Source organism: Camelina sativa, chromosome 7 (genome assembly GCF_030686135.1).
Source record: "Camelina sativa cultivar CO46 ecotype springtype chromosome 7, ASM3068613v1".
Classification (NCBI taxonomy): domain Eukaryota; kingdom Viridiplantae; phylum Streptophyta; class Magnoliopsida; order Brassicales; family Brassicaceae; genus Camelina; species Camelina sativa.
This window is the reverse complement of record NC_141886.1, coordinates 20,291,680-20,304,844: the sequence shown is the minus strand read 5'-3', so window position 1 is coordinate 20,304,844 and position 13,165 is coordinate 20,291,680. Positions and strand designations below refer to the sequence as shown.

Here is a 13,165-nt window from a genome sequence, read left to right as displayed (position 1 = left end):
CCGCACACCCACCTTGTTCGAGCCACGCTCCAAACTCGTCACCACAGCAATCCGGTCAAGCCAATCCCGTCGAGACCACCGGATCCGCCTAGCACTCGATCTCGTTCGACCCACGGTCGTCTCCCCACCGATCAAGCCGTCCGCAAAGCACCACCATTCTCACCGTCTGCACACGCACTCTCGTCACGACCCCCACTCGACCGACAGTGAAGCTCCCGCTCGAGTCACCAAGCTACGACTCAACCTGAGCAACTCAACTACCACCATCTTACGTGACTCCACCACCGGCATCACAGTGTCACTCGATCCGTTTCAACACTACCTTCTCAACTACCCCATTTGAGCTGTGCACCGTTGTCTATTGTCGAGCCAATCTCCGTTGTCACTCTCGAGCCGAACTCGCAACCTCAATCGAGCTGATTCCGTTACTCACTTGATCCAGCTTGTTTGAGCCATCACGCGTCCACTCGACCACCGGACACTCTCGCTCGAGCCACTCTTGTCACTCTCGCTCGAGCCATCTCTCCAACCGTCCATCGAGCCATTTCAGCTGAACTTCACTCAACCTAATCTCCCACTCGAACCTGTGCGACTCGATCCGGCACTTCTCGAGCCAGTCTCCTCCGCCTCCATCGAGATCCACCATGTTGTTGCATCGAGCCACATCCGTTTCAAATCGCCGTCCGAATCGAGCTGACATTACTTCTCTCGATCGAGCAAACGTTTGTGCACCACTCGAGCCGGCGTTTCTCTCTCGCTCGAGCCAACCACCGAATAGTCACGATCGACACAATCTCACTCGATTCACCTTTGATACCGACCCCGACATGCTACTCGACCGATTCATCCTCACTTTGAATTTTCGAGTTTTTACTCTCATAATTGCTATTGTTACTTGTTCACTAACGTATGGTTGTGTGGGTGGAGAACGCTCATCACCGGAGTCCATGGCAAAGCGTTTCGTGAAAATGAAAAACATGGTTGACGAGGTTGTTGGGGGATCGGAACAGGCAGCAGGGTCAAGCAGACTAGACAAACCGCTCTCTAAGAGCAAGAGTCGCGGGAAGAGACCGACACGAGCTTCAAACTAAAGAGACAAAGGTAGTCATTAATAACAGGAAGAACCTGCGTTGCGTTCAGAACATGCGCCCATGAAATCTGTACGACGGAAAGCATCTGGGACGAAGATGACTCCCAAGGAGTACTACGAGCTGTTACAACAGTTGGAGTTCAGTGGAACAAGATATTCACATGCTGAGACGATGGAGCAACTAGGGATTGCGTAGGATGTTCAGTATCTATTTAGGCGGTGCCATCTGGAGAGAATTATGAACACCTCCAAGAATGGATACAGAGAGGAGATAATTCAGTTTCTTTCTACTATGGAGATGCACTTACATTACCTTCCGCGTTCACGGCCAGTTCTACATTACATTCCGGACCATCGAAGAGATATTCGGTTTTCCCAGCGGAACAGGAACTATGCTGCAGTTTGATAGGAATGAGGTATCCGCACTCTGGGCAACGATCGGAAGCGCGCCAACATTTACTTCGTCGAAAAAAAAGGCGATGAACCTGAGAAGCCCAGTATTGCGTTACTTCCAGAAGGCGGTCGCAAATGCATTTTATGCCAAGGATATTAATGGATACATTACGTACGGCGAGCTTGAGATGATCGATCTGGCGCTAAAGGGACTCTCGTTCACTGCCATGGATTTCACCGCGCTGCAAGGTGACATGTCCAACACTTCCGTCTCGCTCTACCTTCTCAACTACATAATGTCATACAAGACTTGGGTCTCTAGACTCAACAACAACCGCACTCCTGGAGTAATGTACATGGGCGGCGTAGTGACTTGGTTTTTTGAGGCTGCAGGTGTTCCCCTACAATTTGAGCCGTACCCACCACGCTGGATAGATATAAACAACTTGCGGCAGCTACGCACTTTGGACTAGAGATTGAGGAATGGACGATTGCTATACAAGTTTGTGCATCCTGCGGTCGGTCCCTCGAGATTACTCCTCCCTTGCGTCGAGTTGACTTCAATCTTGAGGGGTGAGCATATCGAGTTCATCCCTCCCACAGACACCCTATACAATTCTAAAGCAGAGGAGCAACGTGTCGACGTCGCGGAAGCAGGAGCCGATCCGATGGAGGAAGACGCAGTTGAGTACCGTCCTGAGCAGTTCCACTCTGAGGAGTACTCAGAACCAAGAATGGCCAAAGGGGTTAGGCAGCTCATGAACGCCTCAACAAGTTTCAGCGATGGGGGAAGGCAAAAGGCAAGGCGCTCAGTAGCTTCACTAAGACCTTCACGAACTTCATGCGGAAGTTCAGCTGCTCGACATCCACCACCGCCATCCCTAGGTCTGTCCCCGAGGACACTAGACCCACGCAGGATCGTGCTTCCGCGAGCCTCGAGCGAACTCACGAACGAACACCTTCTCCAGTCCATTCTCCAGCTCGCCAATCTTCCTATGTATCCCGACAGCGTCAGCCTACACCCGTCCCTTCACGCCACTCGTCACATGAATCTAGGGAGAGAAGGAGACAAGGTCGCGTTGTTCCCGAGCCTCTTCAAGTCGTCGATCAGCGCGTCGTTCTGTAGCTCAAGCAGAACAAGAGGTTGAGCAGCGAGATGAAGCTCAGGGTGATTATCAGGGCATGAAGGAGGTTGAGCAGCAGGTCGAACATCAAGGCGATTATCCGCCTACCGAGGTGGTTGTGCTAGTAGCGGACCATGGTGAGTCCAGAGTCGACGACATGCAGTGCGATGAGCAGCCGAACACTTATCAGAACACGCAAGCGGTTGAGCAGCAAGTCGACCAACCAGCTGAGGTCACTCCCGTGGATCCCGAATACGGTGAAGGACAGAGTCAGTATCACGCACCAACTCCCTGGGCGAGCTCCGACTCCTTCTTCCTTTGTATATACCATTTCATTCCTACATTGTTTCTGTTGTGAATCTTAAATCCTCCTGCAAATTTTTCTTACACAGAAGACTGTGTAATTTAAGTTTGGGGGAGGATTTGAGATGATGTATATGATGTTGTGTTTTGTGATTCTTATTTCAATTTTTTGCATCACATCTTATTTGAGTTTGCATCCATCTGTTTGCATAGAAAAACCCAAAAAAAAAAATTGGAAAAAAAAAAATTGAAAACTTTCACAAAAACAGACTGTTCATGTAGTTTGCACTTGCATATTAGGATTGAGTCTAGTGTTATTCATATAGGGTTGTTGCATTTAGCATAGGGGGTTGATGATGATTGTAACCTTGGTAGCATGCTGAATTCAATAGGATAGGATCAAGACCCTTGTTATTAGTTCTTTGATGCTTGTTGATTGAACTTGAAATGTAAGACTGAACCAGGTTTTGAATTCTCGAAATTGCATTCTAGTCTTGATTGAAGTATGTTTTGAATTGACGTCATTCCCTATCTATCGGAACCTAATCCTGACTTGTAATTATCTTGTTATGCATTGAAGTTGAACTCATGGATACCATATACATACTTGGATTGTCTTTCCCATTTTTACCACCCTTGTCAATCCAAGTAGCTAATTTCCATTTTTGGAACAGTTCCTCGCACCCTTAACCAACTGTTCTTTCAAGCCAATTGTATTCTTGAGTGTCAGGCCTTTTCCGAGTTGAGCTTGTTAGAAAGTGTTAGGTTCTAACCCCACAAGAGTAGGATCCTGTGTAGTTCTAGTTCGCGTTCTCCGGACTAGTGGGATTAGGTGATAACTCGATTTTGGGTATTGGGTATGGATTTGTGCAGAAAAGTAAAGGGTAGAAAGTCTTAAGGAGGAGGATGTGTTTTCAAAGTTTACAAGTCTAGTAAAGGATTTGGGTTGAGCAAAGTAAAAAGAGTAATTGATTCAGGGCATGAAATAAAATGCTTAAGATGTCTAGAGTCCTTAGAAGAAAAGAAAATGAACCATAGTGATAATAAATATTTCCCAATCCGCTAGAATGAAAAGAAATGAACTCCTCCTAAGACTAAGTGTAAAGAGTTTGAGATGATGTTGCTGACGAAGGGTAGAGATAGGAACAACTTCTGGGTTAGAATGTTGGGGCTGAGTTTTCTTGTGGACCTTTGGGTAGACAGGACACTGCTCTTGTATGTATCAATTGGTTTCAACCTTTAGCCTTCTTTTAAGCTCAACACTTTTTCGTGAGAGAGCCTTGTTCTGTATTGATAAAACCACTTCCTCCTTGAACTTTCACCCTAGCCAAATGAGTTCGATGACATTGTTTAGCTTGATTCACGGTTCTCTGTTAATGAATGTTAAAGAGAGTGATTGATAGGATTGCATGTGTAGATTAAAGATCAGAATCGTTTTGATTAAGTTAAGAAATAAAGTTCTTTCACTATGCATCATAGAACTAAAAACAAGGACCTTGATTCTAACTATTTTATTCAGTATGTTTTTGGTTCTGAGACCCCATCTTCACACATCTCTTCCATACTTTGTTATTGATCGTTTGCTTGAGGGCAAGCAAAGATTAAGTTTGGGGGAGTTGATATGTCTATATTTTGTCTGTCCTTAGCATATATTTATCATGCATTTAGTGAGGATAACTGGTTGTTTTGTATCACTTTTCTAGTCTTTTTTATACACTTTGCATGTCTAGGTAGTTCTTGCATCATCCTTGCATACATTGTGCATTTCGGAGTATTTCAGGTATCTAGGTGACGTTGGAAACGCATCCGTTCGAGCCACTCCTCACGCCGTCGTTCGAGTCGCCATTCAAGTCACCGTTCGAGCTGTCAATCGAGTCGCCGTTCGAGTCACCGTACGAGCCGTCAATCGAGTCGTCGTTCGAGTCACCGTTCGAGTCACCATTCGAGCCGTCGATCGAGTCGTCGTTCGAGCCACCCTTCAATTCATGTTCGAGTCCGTCGTCCAAGCCATTCCTACTCACACCAATTGAGCCACTTGACGCACTCCAGACTCCGTTCTTCGAGCCATTCTCAAGTCGCCAATCGAGCCACTGGTTGCACACCGACCAATCGCGCATGTCAGGAAGGCGCTCCATCTTACACACTTCAGGAGATTCCCGAACCGACGCTCTATCTTGTCGTTTTAAGTTTTAAGGATTCACATGTTTTTACTATGAATACATTTTGTTAAGTCTTTGTCCAAGACATCTTATCTTTTATCTCATATTGTTTTCCTTAAGGTTTTACCTAGCCACTATATACATTCTCAGACTTTGTAATCCGACATCTTGGAGTTTGTTGAGTATTTGCATCCTTGATGATGATTTTCGGATATGAGTAGTGTGGTAGTTCTTGAGGATGGGATAGATTAGGTGGAGGATCTTAGGATGTAGAGTGTTTAAGCTTTGATTTGTATGATCCCTTCTGGACTAGAGTTAGAAATACTAGTTTCTCTCTGATCAATCGGAACTAGGTCTTAGACATTTCCACACCCAAAAGGTGTTTGATGAAATGTCTGACCAACTAGTGCCAGAGACTTACGTTCCTAGCCTAAGAGATTAGTTGTCTAGGATGTTTGTTGACGTGAATGAACTTGTTTTTCATGCCATGCTTGATCATGTTTCTCTAGCGAGAGCTAGGTTTGGAAGTGGTTGAGTTTGAGTAGCTTTAGTCAAGAGATTAGATTAGATAAGAAGTGATGTTCATTGTTTAGGGATAGTTTGCTTGTGGCATGTTAAACACTTTATAGACTAGGATACTCCACCGACATCAATTACCCCCATCCTTAGGACTTCTTTCTTTCTGATTTTTATTGCATTTCTGAGACTGTTTCGATTCTTGTTGTTTAGTTCATGCTTAGACTCATTTCTGTTTTCATTCATTTTCGCTTCTCGTCATGCATTTTCGTTTCTAGTTTTGTAACCCATTTCCGTTTTGTATTATGATCATTTTAGGATTGTTAGAAAAACACTCTTTTTTAATTGGCTTAATTTGTGATTTCTTGATTGCATCTTGAGTAGTAGCATCATCCCATTTGGATTGACATCTTAAGTACTACAACGCATAAGGTTAATTGAATCTGTTAGGATAGACACGCAAAAATCTTAGTATCACGATGTAAAAAAAAGTTGCTTGCGGTTAATGAATCGTTACAAAAGAGTGAAACCATATCGGTAATGTATTGCTTAATCACAAAACGAAGATGAAATGGAGTTGGTCTCATATAGGCATATTATATGAGCTAGTTTATCCTTCACATTTTCTTGGCATGAAATCTATTGAGAATCAGACAAATTCGCCAAATTGTGGAGTATATTGTCATAATTAAACGTATTTATATTTTTAAATGTTTTAACCTTTGGATATTTAGTGAAATTAATTAAGTGGAAGCAAAATTACAAGCCTAAGCCTAGATCTAAAACTACTTAGCAGAACCTTCTGTTATATTCTGTTTCCTTTTGATTTGTCTTGCTAGTTCGAAGTCTTAAGTTTCTAAAGTTGACAATTTTTTTTTAATAAAGTTTAATGCATAATCCTTATCAAAATAGAAGAAACATTGTAAGAAACAAAGAAAATATATTTTACAAAAAAAAAAGACAGAGAAAATAAATTGCTCATCAAAGTTTATGCAGTTTGTTCATGTTTTGGGCCTCAGACCATGTATTGAAGTCTATCGAAAGCCTTATTAATCACAATTAGATTGCACACTTGTCCATCCAATGAAAAGAAAGAGACAATGCTTGTTAAGCTCAATAAAAGAAACATATATTATTGAGTATCATGAAAAAACAGAAGAGCTAGGTGACGGTTGATGGACAAGTTGGCAATCTTTCTTATTTCCTTTATGCAGTCGACATTGCAAGGGGAGGTGATGGATGCTTTCTTCATGTTCTCCACATAGTTGACAATTTGGTTAAACTACAAGCTTCCTCTTGAATTCCTTTGTTGCAACGCGGAGAATCATGAAGAATGCTCGACCAATCTGTAAACATTTTGGTAAACATTATGGTATGGAGAATTTGAATGGCTTTGAAACAATGATAACCTAAATATGTCTTCAAATCCTAAGTAACTGTATATTAATATTAAAGGTTCCTGGTATGAAAATGTTGTTGTTGTAAGCTTGTAGTACAAGCATCTAAGAGATAAGGCCTTGTGTGTTTAGGAGAATCTAAATATACATGAGATAAGGTCAATTATATTTAGGAGGATCTAAATTATATTTTGGGAGTTATCCAATTGGGTTTTGGTTTTGTGTTTTCTCTATAAAAGGAGGTGCTAGCTTGTGGCACAACTTAGGAATTTTAGAGCTTAACGTTTTGAGTATTTTCCTTAAGATTAATAAGAGAGTTATTCTTATTAAGCACTTGTGTTATATTTTCGGTTTCTACACGTGGTATCAGAGCTTAATCAATGGCAGGAGAAGACGTAAAAGCTTTGATGGAAGGAGGAGGAGAAGACAAAAGCTTGACGACAAGTCAAGAAGAAAAGACAAGTTCATCATCAACCTCAGGATCGTTACCAACGACAGATGGAGGATCTTCCTCCATAAAGTGTCCTATGTTGAACTCGAGCAACTACACCGTATGGTCGATGAAGATGAGGATCCTACTCAGAGTTCACAAATCATGGGACCTGATCGAAAAAGGAAACATTGATGAGACGAAGAACGATCTGGCAATCACTCTAATCATACAATCTATCCCTGAAGCTCTTACTCTCCAGGTTGGAGCTTTAGAGACTGCTAAAGAAATATGGGAAGCTATAAGATCAAGACATATAGGAGCGGACATGGTTAAAGAGGCAAGACTTCAAACTTTGATGGCTGAGTTCGACCGGTTGAAGATGAAAAAAACTGAGAGGATTGATGAATTTGTTGAGAAACTGTCTGCAATTTCACCAAAATCAGCATCTTTGGGTAACGAGCTAGCAGAACCTATGATCGTCAAGAAATTCCTGTCAAGTCTTCCTCGTATAAAGTTCATTCATATTATGGCTTCTCTCGAGCAGGTACTTGACTTGAATAAGACAAGTTTTGAAAACATCGTAGGTCGGCTTAAGGCTTATGAAGAGAGAATTGGTGAAGAAGAGTTAGAACAGGATGATGATCAAGGCAAGCTCATGTTTGCTAATTCAAATTCTTTTGGAAGCTATAGAGGTCGGGGACGAGGAGGTCCCTCTTCCAGAGGAAGAGGAGGACGCAGCAGGTTTAGCTTCCAACAAAAGGACAAAGATAAAGAACAGGACTTGTCACATATCACCTGTTTTCGGTGTGATAAACAAGGTCACTATGCCTCGGACTGCCCTGATAGGTTACTCAAACTGCAGGAGATAGTTGAGAAAAAGGACGAGGAGACACACATTACTGATGAGCTGATGATGAACGAAGTAGTGTATCTTCAAGAAGATAAAGTGAAACCAATCAGTTTTGAGACTAGTACTGACAACACTAATATATGGTACTTGGATAATGGAGCAAGTAACCAAATGAGTGGTGTTAAAAGTTTCTTTTATGATCTGTGTGAGGAAGTGACAGGTAAGGTGAGATTTGGAGATGATTCTCGGGTTGATATCAAGGGAAAAGGCTCCCTACGGTTCGTATTTGAGAATGGTGAGAAGAAAATGTTGCACAATGTCTACTACATACCGGATTTGAAAAGTAACATTGTGAGTCTAGGCCAAGCCATGAAAGCAGGGTGTGAGATACGGATGAAAGAAGACAAGTTAATACTCTATGACAAGTTTGGTAAACTACTTGTCACGACAGGGAGGTCCAAGAATCGTTTATACAAAGTTCTGTTGGAAGTAGAGAACATTAAGTGTCTGCAACTAGTCTCTACAAACCAATCCTCTACTTGGCATGCGAGACTGGAGCATGTCAATACTGATACGATGAAGCTGATGATTGACAAAGATTTGGTAACTGGCATACCTAACATCAAAGTAGAAAGACAAACATGTGTGTCATGTTTGCTTGGAAAACAAACCAGGGATCCATTCCCACGTGCGACATCCTACAGAGCTACACATCCTCTCGGATTGATATATGGTGATATCTGTGGACCGATCACACCTGCAACACCAGCCCATAAAATATATGTTTTCGTGACTGTAGATGACTACTCGCGTTATATGTGGACGGTTCTTATGAGAGAAAAAAGTGAACACTTGATAAGTTCAAGAAGTTTAAAGCGATTGTTGAGCAAGAAACGAAGTGTGTGATCAAAACACTCAGAACTGATAGAGGAGGGGAGTTTACCTCAGCTGACTTCTACTCTTATTGTGAGAAGAATGGAATCATGAGACAGTTGACAGCTCCATATTCTCCTCAACAAAACGGGGTCGTTGAAAGGAGAAACAGAACACTCATGGAAATGTCGAGAAGCATCTTAAAACATATGGAGTTGCCAAATTATTTGTGGGGTGAAGCTGTGAGGCACTCGACGTATTTGATTAACAAAATTGTAACCAGGTCTCTTGTAGAGAAGACTCCTTACGAGATGCTGAGAGGAACGAAACCAAATCCTGATCACCTCAGGACGTTTGGTTGTATCGCATTCGCAAGATCAGAAGCAGTGGGAAGGAAAAAATTGGATGATAGGTCGAGAGTCTTAGTGCACCTGGGAACTGAGCCTGGCTCAAAAGCCTATCGTTTGCTCGATCCATCGAGTAACCGTATTGTTTTGAGTCGAGATGTCCGTTTTGATGAAAACAAATGATGGAGCTGGAAAAGGATCGAAACAGAGGAACTTGGTAGTTCTCTGAGTTTTTCTAGCTCATCAGGTTCTTTTGGGAACAGGGGTGTTCGACTGATCGAGCACGCAACAGAAGAAGAGGATGGTAACCCGAGAATTCCAGAAACAGAGTCTGACAATGTTCTTGGTGAACAAGAGGATACTGGTGAAGAAGATAATGATGGTAATGAGGAACAGCAGCAGTCATCGGTGAATAGACCTGCTAGACTTCGAGCAAAACCAAAGTATCTGGATGATTATGTCACTGAGGATGAAGAGCTGGAGCGTCTTTTGCTGTCTATTAACGAAGAACCCTGGGATTTCAATGAAGCGTCTAAGTCAGAAGTATGGATAATGGCGTGTGAAGATGAACTTGCATCAATTGAGAAGAACAGAACTTGGAGTCTAGTTGATTTACCATCTGGTGTTAAGCCGATTGGTTTGAAGTGGGTGTTCAAGATAAAAAGAAACTCAGATGGAAGCATAAACAAGTACAAGGCTAGATTGGTAGCAAAAGGATATGTTCAAAGGTATGGGATTGACTATGATGAGGTTTTTGCACCTGTAGCTCGCATGGAGACAATTAGATTCATCATAAGTCACTCAGCTTCATACGGTTGGGAGATACACCATTTGGATGTTAAGACAGCCTTTCTGAACGGTGAGCTGAAGGAGGAAGTGTTTGTTGGACAACCAGATGGTTTTGTGGTCAAGGGAAGTGAGAGGAAAGTATACAAGTTGCATAAGGCTCTCTATGGCTTAAAGCAAGCTCCTAGAGCATGGAATGCAAAGCTGCATATGACTCTCACAGAAATGAAGTTTCAAAATGGAGATGGAGAGCTTCTTATAGTGGTTGTTTATGTAGATGATTTGCTTGTTACAGGCTCCTCTCAGTCTGCAATTTGTGAGTTTAAACAGAAGATGTCTGCTAAATTTGAGATGAGTGATCTCGGATTACTCATATACTATCTTGGGATTGAGGTGAAACAGTTGGAAACGGGATTGTCCTGAAACAAGAGAGGTATGCGCTTAGAATCTTGGAAGAGACTGGGATGAGTGAATGCAATTCTACACAAGTTCTGATGGATATGAACTTAAAGCTGTCTAAGTCACAAGGTGAGAAAGCCGTTGCAGGACTCGAGTATCGCAAAAGCATAGGATGTCTTCGATACCTGCTGCACACACGACCGGATCTTGCTTACAATGTTCGAATTTTAAGCAAGTACATGCGGGAGCCTAAAGAGTCGCATGGAGCAAGTTTGAAGCAGGTTCTCAGGTACCTTCGAGGGACATGTTCTTTTGGTCTATTCTACGAACGTACGAACAAGGCGTGCTTTGTAGGTTACAGTGATAGCTCTTACAGTGTGGACTTGGACGATGGTAAAAGTACCACATGGCATATGTTTTACTTTGGTGATTCACTAATTACTTGGTGTTCACAAAAACAAGAGATTGTAGCTCTATCTTCTTGTGAGGCAGAGTTTATGGCCGCTACTGAAGCTGCCAAACAAGCGATATGGCTGCAGGAACTCCTTGAAGAAGTAACCGGTGAGAAGAGTGAGAGGGTGATTATCCGGGTTGACAACAGGTCAACGATTGCACTGACCAAGAACCCGATGTTCCACGGTCGTAGCAAGCACATCCACACTCGTTTTCACTTTATTCGTGAGTGTGTCGAAAAAGAGCTGGTGAGTGTTGAGCATGTTCCTAGGAGTGAGCAGAAGGCTGATATTCTGACTAAGGTCCTTGGGAGAATGAAGTTTAAAGAGATGAGAACTCTAATGGGAGTGATTGATGTGAGTGAGGATGGTCACAAGCTTAGGAGGGAGAATGTTGTTGTAAGCTTGTAGTACAAGCATCTAAGAGATAAGGCCTTGTGTGTTTAAGAGAATCTAAATATACATAAGATAAGGTCAATTATATTTAGGAGGATCTAAATTATATTTTGGAAGTTATCCAATTAGGTTTTGGTTATGTGTTTTCTCTATAAAAGGAGGTGTTAGCTTGTGGCAAAACTTAGGAGTTTTAGAGCTTAAGATTTTGAATATTTTCTTTAAAATTAATAAGAGAGTTATTCTTATTAAGCACTTGTATTATATTTTCGGTTTCTACAAATGTCACATGACTTTTAAGTTGGCCATATTAGCAGCTCCATATCTTGTGTGAGTCTTGATGAATAAGTTGGTTGTCAGTGACCACATCCGTTCTATACTTTTATTTGTTTTTCATTCCAAACTAGCTATTTTGTCCCTTGGAAAATTAATTATTACTTTGTATTAATATGCTTATCCAAAAATGGTTAGAATGTCCATTTCTGCTTTTATGGAGTCTAGCTAGGATAATTTTTAGCTTCATAGGCTTTTGTTTTTTGATAAACAAATATAAAATTTTATTTAGCTTTATATACTTTTGCTAGTAGAGATTATAGATTTCGCAGTAGTCTCCAACTTCGTTTGGCCACAAGAGCTACATTAAAGCCTATGGGAAGATTTATTCCAGGATCTCCTTATAATTTTTAGATTTTGTCATAACCCAAAGTCCAAGAGAGATTTTGTTTATCCCTTTCATCAAAGCAAACCACCAAAAATTATGAGTTGCAGTTTTTTTTTAAAAAAAAAGAAAGAAAAAGTGAGTTGTAGTTGTGATTTGTTAAATGATATATAAGGGCAATAAAACAAGACATACAATAAGATGGGCAATAAAACAGTAACTACTGTTTTGTTTAGTATTTTCTTTCATGTTAGAGATGAGTACCTTTTCCTTATAAACTCAAGCAAACCTAATTTTTTTCCAAACAACCTACTGTGCAATTTTTCATAAGGTTCTATACGCTATTTTATAATATTTTACGAAGTATTTATAGGTGTTTATCAGAGGCAGGTGTAGCCGTGTAGGCTTTAAAAAGAGTATGCCACGTATCCCACACTAAATTTATAATTTTTGTTTATGTACACTTTTACATGGTGTATTTTTCCTTTCATTATTTATTTATTCTATAAATAGTTTACCAAAAATTATGTACATTTTCTTCTAATTTTGTGTTTTTTGTCGGCATGCTTTATTGAAATGTTAATTAACTATAATTTTTTTTACATATCCATATAATAATTAGATCATGTATTAAAACAACTTTATAAAGATAAATATATTGTGTCCCATACAAAATATTTTTCTAGCTCCACAACTAATATTTATAAGATATTTATATATTTATAAAATATTACACACATACACAAAAGATACACACGTTTTGGTTTAGATCCCAGATTTGTATTGACATCTTTGATAAGGTTTGAGAGAAAGAGCATGTTTGAAAGTGGTATTGGAAAATGAGTATTTTTCAAACTCTCTTTTTATTTCAATACATAAATAAAAATAAGTATTAACGTCAAAGATTTTTCTTTTTACAGAAATACATTATAGATATATCAGCAAAGTTAAGTAATAAAAGGCCTCTTAAATAACTATGTTTGGATTATAAA

General features: G+C 40.7%; 1 protein-coding gene across 1 annotated transcript; it reads left to right on the top strand.

Moving 5' to 3' along the window:
• Nucleotides 1-7,362: 7,362 nt before the first annotated feature.
• On the top strand, nt 7,363-9,171 carry LOC147941497 (uncharacterized). Its single transcript, XM_087458539.1, has one exon. The coding sequence runs from the start codon at nt 7,363-7,365 to the stop codon at nt 9,169-9,171; it is 1,809 nt and encodes a 602-aa protein (XP_087314665.1).
• The last annotated feature ends 3,994 nt before the right edge of the window (nt 9,172-13,165 follow it).

Bases quoted from the DNA above. Each gene is read 5' to 3' on its own strand.
- LOC147941497 (XM_087458539.1), top strand. From the start codon at position 7,363: ATGGCAGGAGAAGACGTAAAAGCTTTGATGGAAGGAGGAGGAGAAGAC.